Genomic DNA, 23,638 nt, shown 5'->3' with positions numbered 1-23,638 from the left:
CCAGGCAGACTGAGTGAGTTCCCTGCTCCCCAAAGGAGGGTTCTGCCCCTGGGTCCCACTGCTGGTGGATCCAGCAGCTGATGGAGCAATCTGTGGGCAGGAGCTGCCTGTCTGCAGTGCCCCATCTGCTCCAAACTGGGCTTGCAGGCTTTGCAGCAGAGCCCAGCCTGCAGCTGGATTATCTGAGATAATTCCCCAGGCTGTCATGTTCAGGAGGCAAAACCGTGGGAGAGAGGGAGTGTCCACCCTCCCTGCTGGAGCTGGGCTCCAGAGGCTGCTCTGAGAGTTTCACTGCTGGATTCAGCCCAGGGACTCCTTTAGACAGCACAGGGTCTTTCCAGAATCTCTGAAAATGTAATGGGCCCTTAATCAGTGCACATGACATGGCCATTCATCATTTGCAAGACAAATGTGGAAAGAATTGTGCTTTTATTTTGCCTTTTCTCCTGCCTCCTTCAGAGATCCTTTTTCCACTTTCACATGTGCTCTCCAGGATCTCTTCCCCAGAGGGGACCCTGTGTGTGGGGATAAGTGCTCATGGCAGCACTGCATCTGCACCTCTCATGAAATGTTCCCAGTCCCTGCTGGAGACCTCACCAGAGATGTGTTTCCAGGGAGCCAAACATTTTACCTGATTTTTAAATCCCAGCTAAAGCTTGTCACTTCCCCTTGGAAAATGAGTCCTTGCTTTCTCCTGTGGCTTGACTGACTCTGCACAGCAGCCCACACAAGAATAAGGAACCTGGCAGAAAAACCCTTTGCAGTTTTTAAGTACTTCACATCTACCTTAAGAAAATGTGTAAATTCTCTGTTCCCTCTGAGAGATTTGGGATGAAAACCAAAGAGATGCAACATGAAAAAATGCTCAGGGCTGCTCAGAACTCCTCCCTGCAGCTGCCTGCCCCACTTCCCTGGCACTCTGATAACTCTGCCTGCTCCAAATAGGCATTGGCCACCAGTTAGACACCTTGGCAAATGGAATTTCTCCCAGGTGAATGCACCAGGGCAGCACAGGGGCAGCTGAGCATCAGCTGCTGAGCAAAGCACCCAGAAAAGTGCAGGCAGGTATCCAGAATGAAGAAATCCAAAAAGCAGGACAGCAGCTTGTCTGCATCACCACACTGTGATCACCCAAAGAAACTGCCTGTAAGAATGACAGGCAAAAAAAATATAAATGCCTAAATGGGATTTTTAAGAGGAGGGCATCCCTGAAAGCAAACATAAACCAACCCTTTCCCTTTCCTCTCCTAATATGTGCCATTCTGGGCTTTGTTCATACACTTTTCTTTCCCTTTTCCCAGTTCCAGCTGCAATCTTTGTTGTTACTCTGAAGAAGGAAAACAAACCTGAGCTCTCTGCTTATCTCCAGAGCTGTGCCCTTCAAGGCAGGGTTTTATCACTTACATGCTGCTCTCCAGATAAGCGTGATCCAGACTGTGATTTTCTGAGAAAGTTGCTGAATACTGATTTTCTGATTGCACTCTCTTGAGTTCCCCAGCCGTGGCTCATCCTTGCAAACACCGAGTTCAGTAAACAAATGAGCTGTGAAATGATTGCATGTGAATGACATGGACGTAATAAATGGTTCTGTGTCCTTGATCACGCTGACAGTTCAGCCAGGGGGAAAGAAAAGGGAGAATTATTCTCACACTCTCACTGCTCTGGGCTCTCTCAGCTTCAGGGGATGAAGTGCCCTGCTGCATAAAAGGCAATCAAACTTTTTGCCTCGTGCCTCTCACAATTACATGCAGAAGGGAAATATAGGATTTTCTGTGCTGCATGTAGAAATAACCTTTGATTACAGAATTGATTGGCAAAAAGAAGTGACAGGATTTCAATAGTTTAAAAAAAAAAAAAAATCTATAATTAGAGCTGAATTTTCAGCATTTTGCTCTCCCTCCTGCATTCTCACTTTGGTTTTTCTGTATCCAGCAATGCCTCTCAGAGCTCCTTAATGCTCTGCATGAACTCCCAAATTAAAACCTTTTATCTTAATGGGAATTCTAATCCTACGTGTTTGCAGAGCCACGCTTATCATCCCATCATGGGAGTGGGGGTGTTTTTTCTGCTCAGGATTTCCTCTGCAGAGAAGTGAAGGCACCAGAGGAGCTGCCTGCTGCTGTGGAAAAGCTGAGATGTTATAGCAGATATATATATATATAAAATATATAATTATAGCATCTATATAATTCAGAGAATCAAAGCGCTGTTACCTGCACTGGCAGCAGAGAATTCCTGTGGGTTCCCGAGGTCTTTGGCAGCACGTGGGAGAGCCTGTGAGAGCTGGGATAACCCCCCTGGCAGAGCTCTCTGGAACTTTGCACCACTGTGGAACGAGTTCCTGCGACTTTCCACCATGGTAACACCCCTGCTGTTCCCCTCTGTTGGCAGTGGAAGGCCTGAAAGTGGTGGAGATTGAGAAATGCAAGCGTGACATTAAAAAGATGAGGGAGGAAATGGCAGCAAGGAACAGCAGGTAAGTTCTGCCTGGGACCCAACCACAGCAGTAAGTGTCTGGTTTCAAACCCTAATGCAACATTTCCACAGAATTATCTCCTGGGCTTAGAAGTAAAAGAGTGAGGAAACCAATAACCATCGAGGACAGTGGCTTTAATTTACCATTTGAAGATTTATAGCCATTCACCAGTTAAATTAGTTTGGGCCATGGGAATAGAGAAAAAGGTCTTGGGAGTTATTTGTCACCATACAGAATTAGAATTCTTCATCCAGATTTACTGAGAGAGAGAATGGGAAAAGAACTGCACAGAGCAGCCTTTGGTTGGGAACTCGAGTCAGCTCCAACACATTCTGGGAAATTACCAAATAAATGTGCAGCAGCTCCTCTAATTATGATCTCATGCTATTATAAATCATCCGTTTCAAATTCAACGAGAAATTGGGAATTTACTTTCTGATGCAAGGGCTCATTGTGATGTTGAAGCTCAGTTTTGCTGTAATTAAAACAGCAGGAGAAAAAATTGCATTGGGTACGGTGTGTGGTCTCAGCTGGAAAATGCCCCCTGTGCCACTGAAGTGCCCCACTAGGACAAACAAATCATCACTGTGAGGCTGGGAATTCTTCTGGGAAGGTTGCTGGAGAGGAATAGAGCATGCTGCTCAAAATGTGAAGGGGATTTTTCTCAGCTAATGTTGTCTTGACAGTCTCAGGGTCAAATTGTCTGACCTTTAATCAAAACTGTTTCCTACTGGGGGCAATGGGAGATGTGCTAAAAGGTTCAGGTTTATAATCACTCGATTTTATAAATGTTGCCATGTCAGGAGGCACAATGACAATTCATTCCCATGAAGTCCAAGGCCAAATTCAGCTGTCATATTAGCATAAATGCAGAGTAACATTATTAACCTCATGTGTGCCTCAGATTTATCCCAGCAGGGTGGAATGCACTTTGCCCTGTGACTTGCATCATTTCTTTTTGGGGTGTGTGGAGAAATCTCATTAGAAAAATCCAAGCCCAGGCTGGCAGCAAAAGCAAGAGCATGTGTGCTGATTTGTGACGTGAGAAACGTGTATGCCCATGTGTCTTTCCTTCAGCTGTGGCAGGGAGCTGGCAGAGCTGAGCACTCATGCACAGGTGGACAAGGAATTAGGTCCAAAAAAAGAAATTATGGCAAGTTTGTGTTTGCCCAGTTGTACCACATCAGGAAGTACAAGACTGTCCCAGCAACCATGACTAATTCCCATCCCAGATCCTGTCACCTTCCAATCTATATTTTGTGCTCCAAACAACAACCTGTTCACAAGAAAAGCCGGGGTGGGGGGTGTTCCATCTGCTCAGTGCATCCAGCTCCAGCTGGGGTGTCACCTTCACTGAGTGGTGAGATGTGACAGGCTCCAGAAGCCACAGACCAGCAAGGGAGGGTGGAAAGCTGTGGTGAGGATGGGTGTGGGCTCAGCTGGGCTCTGACACCCACCCTGGCTCGCTCTGAGCTCACACTCACAGCTGCTCTCTGGAGCAGGACTCAGCATCCCCGTGCTGCTGTGTCCATATGGCTCTGTCACAGCTCCTCTTGGCTACCTTGAGCTGCATTTCCCTCCTCCCAGCTGCTCAAAAGCTCCTCCTGCTTGCCCAGAATTCTGCCCATGATTATCTGCACTCTTGGGTTTGGGACCCCAAGCAGCAGCTGATGTGGGTACAAGAGGAGAGGATGCTCCTGGGTGGCTCCCAGCAGCAGCTGCTGAGGAGTGAGCTGTGGTTCTTTATTCCCAAGCCATCACAGCAGCCAGGTCACCTGCAGTGACCCCAGCCTTGGGATGCTTCACCCCAGGGTGGCTGAGCAAAGCCTCTCCCCGTGGCATGAGATGTGTGCTGGAACAGAGGCATCCTAGGGAAGTGGAAATGTATTTGCTCTCATTTAGACCTGTCATCCCTTGTGCAGTGTCATGTGCTAGATAATGCATTGTGGTTGCAATTAGGGATCCCATCTAAATTTAATTAATGTACATAAAGAGGTGAGTGCCTGTGTTCCTTCAATAAGATCACAGTGTACACAGCTGTATGGATGTTTGCCTATTCTTATATTTGCTGTTGCATTATCAAATGAGAGAGTGAGGCTGGGCAGCCAGGTTATAAAAGCACAGTGAACTGTGCATCTCTCTGTTCAGAAGAGCAAGCAGCTCCATTTGCATCCTCCTCAAATTGCTTTTTTTTTGCTTAACTGCTTTTTGCACTCACCACTGGCAGATGCTAATAGCATTATGGTGTCATTTAAAATCATGATCATTTGCAGATACAGTTTTACATTTGTGAAGGTCTGATGCATCCTGGCTCTGGTGTGTTCCTCAGTGTGCTGGGATGAAGGCTTCAATATCCTGCTACAGCTGGGAATTAGAGATAGCTGGCTGACCCTCAGCTAACCCTGGCAGTCAGCTCCAATTAGGGCAAGGAATGCCCCAATCTCACTATTTTTATCCTACTAATACCCCACACAGTGGAGTTCTGAGGAAACAGCTTTAGAGACGATTAAGACAGCTTTCCATCAACTGAGAATCTTCTTAAACAGGGAAGGAAAGGGCAGCTGGTTGAAGTCAGCTGACCACCATGAGCTGTAAAATGACATAACTTTCACAGGATTCAGACACTGCCACCAGAAATGACAGCAGACATCAATGTTGAGAGGAGAAAAGAGATCTGGATTAATTCTCAACAGAGAAGAGAATCACTCAAAAGAGATACAATAATCAAAAATGCACAAACCGAGTTAATGGAATGCTTTGCTTGGCTTCTTCTGGGAGGTTTCTTTTTGGTTCCTTTGGCAGGGGGCTTGAAAACTGAGAGAGAGTAATCCAAATGTTAGGACTCCAGGGATAAATCCCTGGAAGTGCTCAAGGCCAGATGGGATGGGGCCCTGAGCAACCTGACCCAGTGAGCAGCATCCCTGCCCATGGCAGGCTGGGTGGGGCTGGATGGTTTTTAGGGTCCCTTCCAACCCAAACCATTCCATGCCTCTAAAAATGCAGAATGCAAGAAGATCAGCCTCACATGAGAGTTAATAAAGCCCATGTGGAACTACCTGGGAAAAGCCCTGCAAGGCCATCAAATCCAACCTGTGACTGATCCCCACCTTGTCACCAGCCCAAGGACCCAGAGTGCCACATCCAGACCTTCCTTGGACACCTCCAGGGATGGGCACTCCAAACCTCCCTGAGCAGCCCCATCCAATGCTTGGCCACCCTCTCAGTGAAGGAATTCTGTCTGAAATCCAACCTGTCCCTACTCTAGCACAGTTTGAGGTGATTTGGGAGAACCTGACCATCACCTGGCTGCACCCTCATCAGGGAATTGCAGAGAGTGATAAGGTTCCCTTTTGGGCCTCTGCTCAGATGGAAAAGCATCAGCTTGGCTTTTCCATCTGCAGGGGAAAGAAGATAACTGGCAGTGTTAATAACCAGGCAAGTGTTAATTACCTGTAATTGCTGGCAGTGGCTCCCTCTCTCCAGGATCAGGGAGCCAGGCAGAGCTGTTTGCCAAGTCTGTGCCTCTCTGCTGCAGTCCCATGTGAAAGGCAGCTGGCAAAGAGCTCTCACCATCACAGTGGAAGCTCTTATGGGCTGCAGCAGGGCTCAGTGGGTGCCTCCAGCAGGAAATCAGCCCGCAGCCAGGGTGGTTCCTGGTGGCCCTGGAGAAGGATGCCAAGGACAGCCAGCTGCTCACTTGGTGACTTGGTTTAAGAAGTGGTTGGGTATCCATGGATACATGCCTGGACTCAGATGCTTCTCTCCTGGATGCAAATAGACCCAGAAAAGGCAACACAGGTGTTGCACAAAGGGAGAAAATCCTAAGGATGATCACACTTTCAAAGCATTTGAACAGCACTGCATTAAAAAGGGAGAGGTTGTGGGGTGGGGTTGCTCTTTGAGGGGTGGCTACTGGGAGCCCAGAGCACTTCTGGCACTTTATTTGAGGCACTGTGCTTCTGTTCCCTCAATGTTAAGAGATGAATATTTCATTTCAGGACTAACTGTCCCTGCAAGTACAGCTTCTTGGAAGAAAGCAAGAGGCCAGCTCCCCGGCGGGATGTGCCCTCCTACCCAAAGGTACCACACAATCCCTGCCCCTCCCACGTCCCTCCTGCACAGCTGCCATCCTGGCAAGTGCTGCTTTACAATGCCTGACTCCTCAGCCATTCATTCCTGGTCATTCTAAATCCAAGGTCTGATCCAAAACTCCTGTGAGCCAATGGAAAAAGCTGTCAGTTGCCCACAGTGACTTAAAGTTTAATTATCAGTAATCTTTAATACTTGAAAGCTCATTAGTGTTTGAAATGTTAATGAACATTGTGCATTCATCAACATTTAACACTCTTTTGTCTGGTTATATTTGTTTATTCTCCATGCTCATAGCAACAATCAAAAACACCCTGTAATGCTGTGTTCTGATTGAAAGTAGTGCTGCTGCCTGTTTTCTCCTAATAGATTATTTTTTAATTTAAAATGTAATTTATGGGCATGCTTCACCTAGGGAAACAAAGAGAAAATGCGACATTGGATTCTCTCCAACATGATTCATTGTCCCTGTGAAAATGAGTTAGTGTATTTGCTAGAGAAAACAGTAATGCTGGAAGAAAAAAGTCTCCTGGGCAAACACAAGTACAAATACACAGTGATGAATGAGGCTGAAACCATGAAGGATCTTTGGTCCCAGAGCCAGCAGTCTTTGTCCACAAGAATTATTAAGAGCTGCCAGGTTGTGCCTGCCCAGTGCTCAGCTCAGGCCTTGACAAAACTCCAGCTCACACATTTGTAAATTATGGTTTAACCATGGGCATCTCCTTGAACTGAGCTGAGCATCTCCTGAGCACCAAAGCTGGCTCAGCCACCCCAAATCCTCACACTCCTGTGTGATGCAGGTCCATGACAGGGACGTGGCTCTGTGCACATTTGTCTCCAGAGCCCAGCAGAGCAGTAAATTCTGCTTTTTGTTCTGCTCTGCCTCACAAAAGCAACCTCCACTGAAGCAGGGACTGTGGGACTTCTTCTAATTAACTGCTGCCCAGGAGGCTTGTGCTCCTGACACTAACACAGGATTTTACAGAACAGTTCTAAGCCAGTTTTTTTTCCCTTGATAAGTACACATGTCAGATTAAACTTTGATAGACTGCTGCATTAGTATCTTTTATTAAGAATAAAGGCTATGAATAGTTGCACTGACCAACTGCAGAGTAAAGTGGTAGTTTGTATTTCTGCATTATTCCTAGACCAAAACTCATGGGATTATTGGGTTTTGGAGAATTGCAAAATTTGTTATCAGTTGGATTTGCCCAGTATCAGTTAGGCTGAAGGAAGATGTCAGTGCAACACCAAATCTGTGCTGCTAATTTGCAGTTTGTGCAGAAAGTTACACCAAATGTGCATTGTGTATGAAATGCAAAACTCCTTGCCTTCTGAAGAGGAAAAATTAATCTTCTCTGTTGTTCCTCCTTGGATTAAGTATCAAACAATTTGATGGCTCAGAAATTGTCATTCACCTTCTCAGGAGAGTAAACCCAAACTAGAGACAGCCATGGTAAATGGGCCAACTGGAGCCACAAGGTTTTTGACTCCCAAAACCACTGATCAGTAGGATCCTGAAAAGATGAATCTGTGCAGTCCTGATACCCCCATGTCTTTCAACCCTGCACATCCCTTTTCATTTTGTATACAACCATAACTGGTGAACGAGCTTGATTTTGTTTTAGGCTTCTGAGTGCAATGATCAAAAATCACTTGAATCTTGCAGGCTGACAACCAATTCGAAACTGTGGGCACTCTTGAAAAAACACTAGAAATGAGAGCATAAGTCATCTGAAAATAAACATATCATCCCCAGCAGCTAATTTAGCACTGTAAGCAGAGGCACTTCACACCAGCCCTCCCCAACTGGCAGCTTTGATGCTCTGCAGCCAGGGATGGGTCTGTGCCCTGTGCCTTTGATTCCCTGTGCTGGGTTTAGCCATGACCCTCTCCCTAACACCTTCACCCTCCCTTTTCTCCCAAGTTCTGCCCCACAAGGATCTGCCCCAGTGAGCAGCTCCAGCTGGAGGGAAGGGTGAGGTGGGTTGGGTGGACAGAGGGAAAGATCATCTGCTCTCTCCTTGGGAAGTGTGGCTAAACCCCTCATGAATGGAAGCCTGGGAGCCCCAAGGACATGGCAGTAGCATTCCCAAGGCAGGGACACCCTTGCTGACAGCTCCTGCCTCTCTGTCTGCAGTACATGCTGTCCCAGGAGACCATCGAGGCTCTGCGGAAACCGACCTTTGACGTCTGGCTGTGGGAGCCCAACGAGGTGAGGATGCCACATTAGCTGGGCTGGCACTTTCTGAGAGCCAGAAGAGCCCTCTGAGACAGTCTGCCTCCTTTTCTGCCCTTCCTCTCTCTATTTTTTGATGCCCATACCACACCAGAGATGCAGTGCTCCTTCCCAGCAGATGCCAGGTAGATTATGCTGCTTGTCACACCCTGGCTCCTCTTTATTTGCTCTTTAATCTCTTCCTAGTAAAGTCCCTCAGCTGGTGCACTGTCATTACTGCCACATGAATTCTCTCTTACCACTTTATCTGAACAAATCAATCCCCAGTGAAGTGTGTGCTTAAGCACATCATCCATAACTCCACTCAAATCAATAAAGCAGCAGGCAGGAGTGCAGGCATTGATTCACACCCCTTCAGCTGAGGGGGTTTTCTGCAGTTTGTTCTGAAGGGGATGCAAGGCTGCATTCACAGCCAATTAGTATCTCCTTATTGCTTCATTTTCTTCCTTTCCTTACTGCTATTAGTGTTATCCATGGTTCATCACTTGTACATTGCAGAAGGTTCTGGAAGGTCTGTGTATAAACCTGTAGGAGTGTGAAGGAGAAGGATGTTAAGAGTGGACAGTTCATAATATAATGTAAAACCAGATTTAGCAGATACTAACACATCTCACTCAAGAAAAACATAATGGAGGACAGGACTGGCTTTTCCTCAGGGGAAGGCTTGGGTGGTTCTGGCAGCATCCCCAGGAGGAATTGCCCTAATTGCCTTCTCAGAGGTTGTGCAGGCAGAGTAATTCTGGAAAAGACAGCCCATACCACATCCACAGGAACAGCACATTCCCCTCAGGGTATTTCCTGTGCCTGGAAGAACAGCAGAAGGTCTCTGGTGGCTTTAGGTCCATCCCTCACTCACTGAGGCTGGCACAGCTCCCCTTGTGTGGTCAGAGCTGCTCTGCAGCCACTGCTCCCTCTCCAGCCCCTCTCCAGCTCTGCACCATGGCCATAAATGCCTGCCAGGTCTTTGCAGCAAGAGGGAATTACAGTCTGACAGGTGCACATAACACTGCTGGATTATTGCTGTTCTGACTATTAACAAAGAATGAGGAGACACCAAATCCATTATCCATGGTTTCCTTGGACTGGGGGACAGCACTTCAGCACAGTAACTCATTCAGAGGGCCAGGAAACATTCTGTGGTGGCATGGACAAGGCAAACAGGAGGGTTGGAGATTAAACTTGCCCTGCAAGGAGGAGCCTGCTCAGAAATGAGATTCCACATAAGCTGTGGTGAGCCAAGCACCATATGGGTTTATCTCACCCTCTTAGCTCTGCTTTATGTTTACAGAGAATATTTCAGTTCTGTCAGTGCTTGTTTAGCACTGAGTGTTTGCCCACGTGCTCCGTGTGGGACAGGCAGGTCATAAACCTTGGTCATCATGAGCAGATGAATAATGTGCTCTGCTGCATCTCAGTAAACACAGCTCTGCAGCCAGCCTGGCTCCCCCTCCTCAAGTGCCCTCTCACTTCTCAAGCCTCAAAAGAGTCCCATATTCAAGCTATTGCTGCTGACCAAGAAAGCTAAACATGGAGACTGAGATTCTCCTGTGTTCAGGGCAGATTTGGGACTGAGAGTCACCTCATCACTCACCCAAAGCTCTCTTGGCAACAGCTGCATTTCAAAGGGTAATTCAGCACTTCTGGATAAAGTTCATTGCCTTGGAAAGTCTTTTATGGAACTATTAGGAAGAAGTTTTTCATTAAAAGAATAATAAAGTATTGGAATGCTTTGCCCAGGGAGGTGGTGGAGTCACCATCCCTGGATGTGTTTACAAAAAGACTGGATGTGGCACTGGGTGCCATGGTCTGGCTGAGGTGTTAGGGGAGGGTTGGACTTGATATCTTGGAGGTCTCTTCCAACCTAGTCATTCTGTGTGATTCTTGTGTGATTTCAAAACATATATTCTACCAGGACAAGGGGATTTTCAGCAAAATGCTGTCTGTGTGCTCTGAGCAGAATTCAGCTCATGGCTTTGTCCCTCAGGTCTTGCAGGAAAGTCTCTTCCTGTTTGGATTACTCAAAATCAGCCCTGTTGTTACTCCATGACTTAGATTTATTCCCTGGATAAGGTTTCATTGATTAAATAATTTTTACTGGTGACTTTCTAAGAGCCTAAATAACAGAGAACTAACTAGAAATGCCTCCAGGGCTGTATTTGTGACATTACACTCATCATGCTAAAACCCCTGGATCACTTTACAGTCTAAGAACTGCATTTTCTATCAATGGCCACATTCCATCCCCTGCAGATTTGCCCTTCAGAAATGGGAATGCATATACAGATAAACTCCTGAACTCCAGGAAACCTGTTCATTTCTGACTGGTGGAAGCACCCAAACACTTGAGGTTGTCAATATCTTTTGTTCTCAATTCTTTCAAGCCCAGATGATCAAATGATGCAGGTAAATTACCTGCATCCCCCTTGCTACTGCAGAGCAGGTGTTGTCTCAAAAGAGCTGCCTGTCCTTGCATCTCAGCTATTGGGATCCATAGTTACAGTCTCCATGAGGGGATAATCACAAAACTGCTGCAGTTTTGTAGGGTTATAATGGGAAATCTTTTAAACAAGAAATATGAGCTAAGGTAGCAGAGTTAGGAGCTCACAAAAAGTCATAAAGAAAGAAGGTATTGACAAATGCCTGAAATAAATGTTTCTTTAGGGGATCTCTTATTTTCTGCTGTCATTTTCTATTCAGCTAGAGCCTGATCCATTCCTGTACAGCCAGGGAAAAGCTCCCACTGGTTTCACTGAGTGATAAGACACATCCCAGCTGAACTGGAAAAATGGCAATACTTTTTTTTATGAGCAGGAAATGCTGTGATACACATAAATCACAATTACTGAAGAGTGCTGGTGATATTCAAAGCCCTGCACAAAAACCTTCAGATTTCCTTGCACTGCCTTTAATCATGCAATCTTTGAACACCTTTCTTTCATCTATAGAGGGCTTTGCAATTATTTGGTGCTTGCAGGGGGGAAATTCACTTCACAGGGTGTCCTCAAGGGATGTTCACAGAGCCAACAATAACCTGCCTGCTCCTGGCTGCAGATGCTGAGCTGTTTGGAGCACATGTACCACGACCTTGGGCTGGTGAAAGACTTCAACATCAATCCCATCACCCTGAAGAGGTGGCTGGTGAGTATTTCAAGTTACTGGTGTTTGCCATTTTTCACATTCAAGCATCAATTAATTAGGCATTTAGTCATGGAATTAACATGACTCTCATGAGTAATCCCAATGAGAGCAGTCAGTCCATACACATCCTTAAAATCTGAGTGCTTCAGAAAATGTTTGCATTTTTGTGGTCACAAATTACTCTTTTTTAACTGTTTTGTATTCATTTGCTGAGGTTTCTATTACTGAAAGCAGTTCATTTCTGCTGACTGCTCTTGATACCTACTGCAAATGGAGGCAAGACAAGTGCCTGCAGATATAGCTAAAAAGTGCCAATATGTGCAATAATCATTCAATGTACTAAATCACAGGAGCAGAGAAAAGAGCAAGTCAGGAAGGAAAAGGAATTGCTGAGAAGGTAATTTTCTTTGCTTCAGTCTTTGATGTGAGAATGTTGCAGAGATGCAAAATGTGAGAAAGATGAGATCATACCAAAAGTGAGATGTCTAAGGAAGAAACACTGGAATATTTGAAAAGCAATGAGTTTTCAGGTCCAAGGGAGAGCATAAGAAAGTGTTTGCTAAAAAGCTGAAGAATATATTGGCTTTCTTAGAAAAAAAAAAAAGTAATGTTCCTAGAGAACAGTAGATATTGTAGAACAGTAAATATTTTAACTGTTGTTTAAAAGGCATCCATGGATAGCCTGAGGAATTTTAACTGGTATAAACTTACCTCTGTGTCTCACAAATTGGTTGAGACAATAATTCAAAATGTCATGGTGTGAATTCATCACACAGATATTTCACAGGATTCCTGTACTAAAGACTTACATCTCACAAATCTCTTCTAATTCCCTGAGGAGCTTGCAGAGAGTAGAGGGCACTGGTTGAGATGGATGTAGACTCCTAAAAATCTCACAAAATCAGGTGTAGCTGGAAAAGACAAAGAATAGACTGGGTCCATCACATATTACAGCAATTGCAGGAGGCACAAGGGGCTGTCACTGCTTGGTGACAACAAGGCACAGGGCTGGGCAGAGCCTGGAATAAGGGATAAAATGTCACCACAGGAGGCAGGAGGCTCACCTGAAATTTATTCCCAGTGCTGGTGAAGCATTTCTGGGAAAAAACCAATTTGACTGCATCAAAGGAGACACCAAAAATGATCAAAAGCTGGTAAATCTCTCTCTCCCAAGAAGGCAAATGAAAAGCTGGGTGTTGAGCTTGGACAAGGGGTGGGATGAAACCCAACACAAACAAGGGTAACACAGAGCAGATAAAGCAGAAGATCTCCCCCTCCTGTTTCACAGCCCCAAAACATGGCAAGTGAGGTGATATGTCAACACACACCAGCAGCCCACCCACACAGGCTGCTGCAGGCAGCTCCCCTGGCTCCTTCTCCAGGCAATTTGTCACCACTTACATTTAAGACAGCCTTACTCTGGGCAACAAAAGGGGAGTTTGTTGTGTATTTTCTACAAAGGTAAGACAGGGTGAGGTTTCCTATCTTCTTGCAGAAAGAAATATGGTTTTTAAAAGCCTCAAGGGCTCTGCTCCAAAGGGGGATACTTCCCCAGGCATCACTTGAACTCAAGTGGGAGAGAAAAACCACCTTGTGCTTATCCTGGCTTTCTTGCTCCCACATCCACTGGCTGCAGAAGTCTTCCAGAAAGAGGAGGAGAGAGTGATTAATGCAGCCCAGTGACTGCATCCCTTCAGTGCTGTGAGTCAGGAGTCCCTGGGATGCTCTGGGCTCCAGTGCTGGTGTGTACATTACATCCATGCACTTTTGTGCAGTGCCACAGGTGTCCATGTGTAGGCTGTGAGATTCTCACCACCTGTAAGCCTGGCTGACAACCATATCATGCCATTCCTAAGTCGTTTTGTAATAATGAAATGTGTTTCTGAAATCCTTGCTAAATCTGTGCAGCTTTTGCAATGAAACCCTCAAGTATTGAATAATCATTGAAATACCACACTTCTCTCAACCTCATCCAGAGCTTTGAGGTTTCTCAGAGGTTAGATGATGGGTTAAAGTGTTTGATCCTGATGGGGTGTGAGGACTCCTGAAGTAAATTTCTGATTTAGCTGGGGAAGTGGACAGGAATTCTGTCCCTGTCATTAATTCAGGCTCAGGAATTGAAGGATGTGCATGAGGGCTCTCTGGGGTCCAGGCTCTGCAGGAGGATTCAGCAGAGGGGTCCAGCAGTGCTGCTGACTCTTGGCTGCTTTGTGAGGGACAGGAAAGCAGAGGAGCATTGGAATAATGACCTTGGCATGTGCCAGCCCAGCTGTGCCAGCCCCCCACAGACAGGCTTTATCCTGCCTGTGGAATGAGGGTAACCAGGGTCTGTAGAAAGTTAAACCACACCACAGTGGCTCCTGTGAGCCCATAACAGCTCCACCTCCCCCAGGCTGACTGGTGTAGAAAACCCACCCAGCTGTGCATTCACATCTTCCCTTTGCCAAGCAACACGTCCCAAAATGCCACCTCTGAGCACTGGCAGATGAAATGACAGCCACATTTCAGCCCTCAAGGTATCAGAGCTGCAGTTTGCATTCAGCAGGAGAGGGGAGCAGGGGGGGGCTCTGAGCCCTTTAGAGTCATTTAGCCACATTTAGCCACTGCAAGGCTTGAAATAGAAATTTAGCATGAGAGAAGAGAGTTGTCTCTCAAGGACTGAGATGCAGCTGTGCTGGGATGTTTGCCCATTTCTAGCTGGTATCAGAGGGGATTTTCTGTGAGCTTTACCTGCTGGTGAATTCTTGGAACACACAAATCTCACCCAGGAAGGCAGAAAGTGTCAGAGGCCCTGTGCTGTCACTCTGTCCTAGCAGAGAATAATCCTTGGCCACATAGGGCTCCTTTAAGGATACACAGTGCTTGGCAAAGAGCTCTGCCAGCTCTGACAGCTCCATTCCCTCTCTCTGCAGCTGTGCATTCACGACAATTACAGAAACAACCCCTTCCACAATTTCCGGCACTGCTTCTGCGTGACCCAGATGATGTACAGCATGATCTCCCTCTGCAGCCTCCAGGTACCTCCCTGCATGGCACCACTCCACCCCCAGCCTCACACCTCTCACCACGGGCCACCAGCCAGCTGGCAAGTGGTGGCCTTTGGGGAGGCTCAGCCCCTGGGCACACACACGAGGAGAGGAGTTGTGTTTCCACCTCTCAGCCATCCCATTCCTGACCCCAAACTCCTGCACAGCCCTCTGAGGCTGCTGGGAAGTAACTGCACCTCCTGGATGTCCACAGTTCATATTCTGATGGAGTGAAGCATTTAGGAATGTCAGCCTAACCCCTGCTGAATTATGGTCTGTGGGTATGTTCTTTGTTTGGGACACAAAATGCTCCCACAAGAGGTTTTCTCCAAATGTGTGCTTTTACCTGTGCTTGTCCTGTAGCCTGGAATGTAGTGTATGGAGGACACACATTAGACCTTTATTTTGTCCAAAACTATAGGCATCAATTAATTTCACTGTCTGGATAACCAGCACTCATATATTTATTTCATTTCTTTACCAAACTGTTTTTTCCACTTTAAAAACCCATTTTTTTCCTTCATATTTACACATACCAGTTACTGGCCTAAATCTGTTTTCCTGCCAGTAGCAGTATGAGGAAACATTTGCTTTAATATAAGTCCATGCTATTCAAAAGCTGTGGGAACACAAAATTTAATTTTTCTTGCTCTTTTCCTAACTTTAGTTAATGCAGAATGCAGTGGGAACAGAGCCATCTTCCAGCCCTCCCTTTAACTAATCAGGGTACTCAAATGACTTGTAGGAGACTGTACTAATGTCTCAGTGCTTTTATATGATCTCTGCAGTAATAGCAAGTTTCAAGGAAATTGCCTCCTCTGAGCTGCTGTTATTTAATGCAACAAAGACAAATCGGAGTCATTTTTACTGGAAGGGAAGGCAGATTTCTCTTTCTTGACTGAAGTAAATTCATCTAAGGAAAATTGCTTCATTTTGCTCAGATTTGCATTTCTCTAAAAAGTAAATTGGTCTGGTTTCTTAATTTCTTTGGATAGGGGAAGTAGAAATCATAATAGTATGTTCATGTCTTGTATTTTGCAGGAGAAATTTTCCCAAATTGACATTTTGATTCTCATGACGGCAGCAGTGTGCCATGACTTGGACCATCCAGGCTATAACAATACGTGAGTCAGTTCTCTTGCTTTCTCTCAAAAATGTATTGGGGAGGTAACACTTGTTGGCATTTTTTGGTAGATCAGGTTTTCTTTCTCACATCCAGACCTTTCCCCAAGGCCACACTCACCTGTGGGACAAAGCAGAGCTCAGGTCTGGGTTGGGGTTTGCCAGCTGTCCTTGGTTCTGTAAGGGAAATGGTTTTTTTCAGATTTCTATTCAAACACTTTTCCCCCCCCCAACTCCTGAGAAAACAAGGTGAAATACTTTACAGCTGGTAACAGAGCCATAAATTATTATAATGGAATAATTACACTAAAATGAAAAGGGGGATTTAGCTTACACTTTATTTCATAACTATAAATAATGAAGAGTACTTTACTCTGTTAATTTGATGTGAGGAAATTATTGCTGTTGACCCACAGATACTTTTTGTGTGAAAGAGAGAGTATCTGATTTATTTGTAACCATTCATTAAATAAGGCAGTTCTGACTGGGATCAGTGAGAATCCCTGCATTTGCCATTAGTGGGGGTTGAATTAAACCCAAACATTTCCTTCTGGTTTTGCTCTACGCCGTCTTAAACTAGAGATGTGGTAAAATTTAAAGAAGGCAAAAAAACCTTTTGGTTTTTCTTGAAAAAAAAAAACCTTTTTGAACATCCATCCACTGAGGGGAATTAGAAATGAGATGATATTAAAATAATATCTGTAGTAATATTGAACAAGTTTAAGCCACAGTGACATGTCTGAACAAGTCCAAGCCGTGCTCTGTATCATATGCACCAGCCAAACTATATTTATCTCTTTTTCTCCATATTTTACTGCCTAGCTGTTTTTCTGCATATTTTGCTGTTTCTTCACACTCTTAGCTGTTTTTCTGTATATTTCTTAGTTTAAACAAATATTTATAACAAGTGCACAAAATAAGCCATTTTTAAGTGTTTTTCTACAACTTTTTAAAACCCTTCAAAGCCACTAAAACAAATGGTACTAAATTTAAAAAAAAAACTAAAAAACAAAATACCAAAATTAAAAAACCCAAAATAAAAGCGGGCAGTGAAGTTCTAAACAACCACCAATTATTGTACCTAAAAAATTCGTACAAAGCGTGTCAAAGCATAAAAGCACCACTCAAAAAATGTGTTATCGTGTGAAAAATAACCTTAAAATATATAAATAAAACTAAAAAGTAAACAATAAATCAACTTCTACATAATCATATTAATTTACTGTCCAAAAGTCCCGTTTCTCCCACAAATATCTATTTTCTTTGAAAATGTGATTTAATACCAACTACCAAAAAAAAAACCAAAGCTGCAGTTGATTGAGGAAAGCATAAGCAAGGGGAAGCAGCTTTTGGAGCAGCTGGAGGTGCCTGCAGCTGTTTTTAGTCACGGCTTTCCCTGCCCTCAGCTACCAGATCAACGCGCGGACGGAGCTGGCCGTGCGCTACAACGACATCTCCCCGCTGGAGAACCACCACTGCGCCGTGGCCTTCCAGATCTTCTCCCAGCCAGAGTTCAACATCTTCTCCAACGTGGACCAGGAGCAGTTCAAGCAGATCAGACAGGTAGGGACTGTGCCCCTGCTCACGCCCCTCCTGGGGTTAGAAACCCGCGCGGGTTTCACTGCGCCGCGGAAAGAGCGGCTTGTTCTCCCTGGAGGTGGAAAAACCCCTCAATGGATGGATCCAAGAGGGATTCTTGGAAAGTTTCCACAGCAGCACTCTCTGGAATGTGCTGCTGAGGAATAACGAGTGCATCCTGACTATTAAAGCCTATGACAATTTTGGGGTAGATATTTGTATTGCTGGAGGAGACAATTAGCTCTGACTGGGGAAGGATGAAGCTCTCATGGCAGAAGTTTATGCTTTAAGGAAACACTGTATTAATTTTAAGAGGGGCTTCAAAAGGGGAAAAGATTTGCAACAGCAGAGCACTTGTACTGTTGGAAGAGGCCCTGGTGCACTGGGAGTCATCACAGAAATCTCTGAGGCACTCAACAATGTTACAATACCCATTAGGGCTCTAAGGGCCAAAATTCAGTTTTAATTTCCCCATTATACCTTCCTTATACTGAGTGAAGAGGCAGTATAAGGGCTGGTTGGAGTTCCTGATTCTGCCAATATGTGGGAAACTGGCACAGGCCCAGAATGGACTGTTCTGTATGAAAACCCACAATTTTAAATTAACCATGTGTTTTCCCTTCATAGACCCTGTACAGAAGGAGGACACAGAGCTCCTTGTTCATGTCTGAGAGTTTCAAAGCCCATAATCCAAAGAGGATGGGCACAGCTGGCACCCACATCATGGTTTTTGTCTCAGGGCCACTAAGAGTCAGCAGCAAAACCCACAGTGCCTTCCAAGGAGATGAAAGTGGATCTTGGCAGCCAGAGTGTGGCTTTTAACATCCTCTTGTACAGTTTGCTTTTCTACAATTAGTCAATCAGAAAGGAAAAACCTCAGTGTCTCTGGAATATCACATAAAAACATGATCCTCATGTACCACAAACTCGTTATAACCTTATTCCAGTTTCCTTGGCAGTTCCAAGTCAGAAACTTCTCCTTCCAGCATGAGCAATTCAGTGCATCTCAGGCATTTTGTGTGCAAGACAGACCCTGCTTGGCTCTGCAATAGCAGACTTTGTGAGGAATGTCAAGTTAATATGTGAACATGTTTTCTTTGCTAGGGGATAATTACGTTAATCCTGGCTACAGACATGGCGAGACATGCAGAAATACTGGACTCTTTCAAGGAAAAAATGGAAAACTTTGATTACACTAATGAAGAACACATGACCTGTGTAAGGAGGTTTTGTGGATTGTTATTTTTCTGTGCAAAGCTTGTAGATTAACATTTTTTTGTTTAGAAAGCAAGATTCAATATATATTATCAAAAAAGAATCCTTCCTATATTCTCTGCCCCACCAAAAATCAATTAGAATTTGGAAGTGCTCTATTTAAAATAGATTATTCCAGCTTTAGAAATCCTGAAAAATAAATAATAAAAAATAAAATGAAAGGAAAATTAAAAAATGTACTTTGTTAGGCCTATTCTTATCATCCTTTATTGTGGGGCAAAAAAAAAAAAAAAAAAAAAAAAAAAAAAAAAAAATCCATAAGAGTAAAACCTCTAGTCTCCTTTATTTCCCAAAGCAGTTGTCTTTGATTTCCAGGGAAAAATTTCACTGCCTCTGAGTGCTCCACAAAAATCTCAATGGTCTCTTGTGAGTGAATCTCTTCATGCAGCAGAGAAGTGCACATCCCACTGTGACACATCCCAGTGCTGCAGAGGGGGAAACCAGGGCAGGGAGGGGATAAATGATTTACACAGAGCAGCTGAGAGAGGGGGAAAAAGGATCCAGATCATTTAAGACCTCTGGTTTAATCCTGAAATTGTCCTTTCTGGTTGAACACTGCACTTTAAGGCTGTGGATGGGGGGAAAGGGCTGGCTTTGGGGCTGCAGCAGTGAAGTGTTATCCTCTTCCAGCTGAAGATGGTGCTGATCAAGTGCTGTGACATCTCCAACGAAGTCCGCCCGATGGAAGTGGCAGAGCCCTGGGTAGATTGCTTACTGGAGGAGTATTTTATGCAGGTAAGAGTGAGGGAGACATGCAATTGCACAATTTCACAATTTTCTGCTATTTCCAAGTCTCTCATGTGCTTCAGCCCAGACAGGTTCTAGCTCTGAGCTACCTGGTTTAGTGGAAGTTTCCCTGCCCATGGCAGGGGTTGGAACTGGGTGATCTTTAAAGCCCTTTCCAACCCAAACCATTCTGTGATTCCGTGGAAAGCTTCTATTACAGAAAGTCAGAGAAGGATGCCAGCAAAAGAACCTGCTCAGTAAGCAAGTGGATGCAACTGATTTTTTCTTTTAATCATTAGTAAAGAAGGAGATGTAATTTCTGGTTGAATACCTGAGAAAAATCACTCTCTGGAGAACAATGAAGAAATCACAGAACTATTCATTCTCTTTGAGAGCAGCAAGAGTCATCACCAACTTTCTGAATGCTCTGAAATATTTGACCTCACAAGTCCAGGGGGTTTGCAAAGGGAGTCAGCCACCCTGTAAGCCTGGAGGTGAACACTTTGATGCTGCTGCTGAGCAGGAATAACTGAACATAATTCTCTTTATTCAGATGCTGCTCTGCACAAAGCAAACTGAGGGAAGAACATCACTGTTCTGTGCTATCTTCAGACACCTCTGTGATCTGTATCTCAGGGCTACTGATCTGCTGGGTGCATGGCTCTCCTGGCAGCCTCCTAGGCAGGATTTGTAGGAGCTGAGGGTGGACGGTGGTCAGGACAAACTCAGGTGCTCTCTGTATTCTGAAATTGAAGTCTGAAGTTTATTACATCGGGTGTGGGTGAAAGGGCTCAGCTGGGAGCTGCCAGATGCTGCTCAAAGCAGGCCCAGAGGAGTGAGATAACAAAAGGTGTAAAACAAGGGTGAGGGGTGCAGGGACAAGAGCAAGGGAGTGAGAGGGTGTCCGAGGGTGTAAGAGCAAGAGAGACTGTGGTCTCCTTTTACAAAGTCTTAAATCTCCTTCTCTGTTGAATATTCTACTCTTTCACTAACCAATCTAGCACAAGATACAAATTCTTTAACGTTTATGTACAACCTATAGGAATTGCTACATTACCATGTTTTATTACATTTTTGTCTCTAAACCTTATCTTGGACCCTTCCTGTCATGCCAGGAGAGGGTCTCTGCTGGCTCTTTGGTATGTTTGCAGCAACTGGCATCACCTTAACAAAGGGAGAAGCCCTTCAGGCATCCACATTGCTGTTCTCCAGCCGCTCAGTGGAACGCTGCTTTCAGTTCAGTCTCACCTACACTTTCTATATTCTTAGCATCTTTTGCTAGGCAATCATATCCATAGGGCATCCCTATTTCTCCCTCCCCTGCAAGGATTAATATTTTCCCCTGTGTCTGTTCCAGAGTGACAGGGAGAAGTCGGAGGGGCTGCCGGTGGCGCCGTTCATGGACCGCGACAAAGTCACCAAGCCCACGGCGCAGATCGGCTTCCTCAAGTTCGTCCTCATCCCCATGTTCGAGACAGTGACCAAGGTAGGGTCACCCAGGGCCTGGCACCAAAGAGGGGCAGAGCAGAGCTGCAGGGCTGAACCCCCAGCAGGTGCTCAGCTACCCTGGGAGATGGGGTTGTCAGCATGTGCAGTGAAATAATGCAGCAAGGGCAGGAATGCAAAGGGAAATGCTGATATGCAAAGGGAAATGCTGATATCCTTTCTCTTGCTCCCACCCAGCTGTTCCCAGAAGTGGAGGAGGTGATGCTCCAGCCTCTGTGGGAATCCAGGGACCACTACGAGGGGTTAAAGCAGATAGATGATGCTATGAAAGAGGTAAACTCCAATTATCTCCTTGATACAGTGAGCATTATAATTGAATGAGCCCAACATTATAATTAAACAGCAGCTCAATTCTGAAACAGTGGGAATGCTTGTGGCATTATCCTTATCCTGAGAAACACATTTATTACACCTGGCTGGAGAGAGGTGTGTGCCACAAGCAGTAAAAACCTGTCCTTGCAGAGTGCACACATGGACATGGGGAAGGAGCTGCTTGCAAGGCACAGAACCCAGGGATAACCCCCTGAAAGCACAGTGGCAAACACCTCTGTCTGGAGGGATCCCTTGGGAAGGAATTTGCCTGGGTTACACTGCAGCAGAATGTTCTGGGGTTGGTTGGGCAGTTCAAGGCTCTGCAGCACCAGTGCATGAGTTTATTTTCTGGGAAGGAACTTCCAGCCACGAGTGTGTCATCAAGGATGTGCTTGGCATTTTATGAGGAATCACTCTGCCATGCAAAGCACCCAGGAGGATTAAACACACAACCAGTGAGGCCCTTTTATTGCCCATTGGGGACTTTATGTGCAGAGCATCTCTGGTTCTGTGAGAGGAGGTGGGAATTCCAGGTCAGTGCATTTGCTGTCTCAGCATGTCTGCAGTGCCTCGGGAGCCTGGCAGGGCAGAGAGCAGTGCCAGGGCAGCACTCAGAGTGCTGGTCCAGCTCCCTGCAGCTGGGACAATGGCCCTGCACTCCTTCCTTGCACACCTCTTCCAGTGCCTCCTTTCCCTGCCAAGATCCTCAACAAAACCTGCCCAGACAGCATCACAGAGTAGGGAGTTTTCTGACATGAAAAAAAATCATCATGTAGGCAGAGTACTCCATGATCAGCCACTCCATCATTAAAATAAGTTGGGAAGTGCCCTGGAGCACCAGTGCTGATATTGTTTGATGAGTGGGTAATGAAGGCTCCTTCACTTGATCATCCATGAGTGGAACAGGAGCTTTGCTGTAGCTCCATCTCCTCCCAAGTGCTTTGGAGGAACAGCCCCTCAGCAGCTCAAGTACAGAGGCTAGTTGATCAAAGAGCACTAAATTTTAAAGGAGAACAAAGTCTTTTAGGCATTTTTCCATTTAGACAGGAGCATTTCTCAAACAAGGGCAAAAGAGCTCAAATACAACTGCCAGACTTTCTGAGTCTTATTCATCTTCAAAGTTGAGCTGAGATTTTACTTCTGCTTTACAAAAGCTGTCAAAATAGCATTTTTATACAAACTGATGGAGCTTTAATTACAGTGCATTGGCACAAGAGGTCTTAAAAATAGGAGCTGCTTGAATTCAGAAATATCCTGAAACAAGAGGACTTAATTAATAATTTGAGAGCCTAGTACAATAGCTGATGAGAAAGACTGAGCTGTGTTTGCCCAGGACATTCATCCAGAGCTGTTTGGATGAAACAATGCCTGTGATATTCCAAGCTGCTGCCTATTATTTCCCAGGAAATGTTGCACATGCCTTGTGGGGAGCTGAGCATGGGACTCTCAGCAGCACTGCAAAGCAGCACTGTGAGTGTGAGTCAGGGGGGATTAATCCTGATTTTCTCTTCACTCCAGCTGCAGAAACAGAAAAGTGAAGGTCTGACGTCCAGCAGTACTGAAAAGTGAGATGAAACAGCCTTTGAACAAAAAAACCACGAGCCCTGAGGCTGCTCTGGTTTGAGAAATGCTGTATTTGCCAAGCAGAGGCAAAATCCAAGTGGGACCATACAGGGAGAGGTGGCAGGGATGGATCCACAGCCTGAGCCAACTCACAGAGGAGCTGTGACACCACGGGCTCCCCAGACTCTGGCATCCCCTCCACAGCCTCCTGCAGGACTCTCCAGGGTCCAAAATTCTCACCACAGCCTCCTGGCAGGATCCTCAGGCTCCAGAATTTCCACCACAGCCTCCAGAATTCTCACCACAACCTCCTGGCAGGATCCTCAGACTCCAAAATTCTCACCACAACCTCCTGGCAGGACTCTCCAGGCTCCAGAATTCTCACCACAGCTCCTGGCAGGACTCTCCAGGCTCCAGAATTCTCACCACAGCTCCTGGCAGGACTCGCCAGGCTCCAGCATTCCCACAAGAGCCTCCCAGCAGGATTCTCCCTGTGGACACTGCACAGGCTGCAGCAGATCTGCCTTTTTGGTGACCACAGTCTGCAGAGACAAATCAGAGTTTAGCCAAGGAGCCTTTTCTGGG

The 23,638-nt window shown here is 45.5% G+C and overlaps 1 protein-coding gene across 4 annotated transcripts in view; it reads left to right on the top strand.

Annotated features, from left to right (window-relative positions):
* Positions 1-23,368, top strand: part of PDE9A (phosphodiesterase 9A) — a 49,530-nt gene extending 26,162 nt beyond the window's left edge. For 3 of the 4 annotated variants that reach the window (XM_056505494.1, XM_056505484.1, XM_056505504.1), the window contains 12 exons: positions 2,392-2,476; positions 6,475-6,556; positions 8,709-8,783; positions 11,859-11,945; positions 14,858-14,962; positions 16,013-16,095; positions 17,500-17,656; positions 18,776-18,889; positions 19,577-19,681; positions 21,030-21,158; positions 21,356-21,451; positions 23,009-23,368. In XM_056505494.1, coding sequence (XP_056361469.1) covers positions 2,392-2,476; positions 6,475-6,556; positions 8,709-8,783; positions 11,859-11,945; positions 14,858-14,962; positions 16,013-16,095; positions 17,500-17,656; positions 18,776-18,889; positions 19,577-19,681; positions 21,030-21,158; positions 21,356-21,451; positions 23,009-23,059 — 1,169 coding nt within the window. In that variant the 3' untranslated portion in view covers positions 23,060-23,368. The remainder of the gene's footprint in view (positions 1-2,391; positions 2,477-6,474; positions 6,557-8,708; positions 8,784-11,858; positions 11,946-14,857; positions 14,963-16,012; positions 16,096-17,499; positions 17,657-18,775; positions 18,890-19,576; positions 19,682-21,029; positions 21,159-21,355; positions 21,452-23,008) is intronic. The other variant, XM_056505474.1, reaches the window with a different exon arrangement.
* Positions 23,369-23,638: the final 270 nt, after the last annotated feature.

The sequence above is a fragment of the Oenanthe melanoleuca genome, chromosome 1, assembly GCF_029582105.1.
Source record: "Oenanthe melanoleuca isolate GR-GAL-2019-014 chromosome 1, OMel1.0, whole genome shotgun sequence".
Lineage (NCBI taxonomy): Eukaryota > Metazoa > Chordata > Aves > Passeriformes > Muscicapidae > Oenanthe > Oenanthe melanoleuca.
The sequence above is the reverse complement of the archived record's forward strand: the minus strand, read 5'-3'. Positions and strand labels throughout refer to the sequence as shown.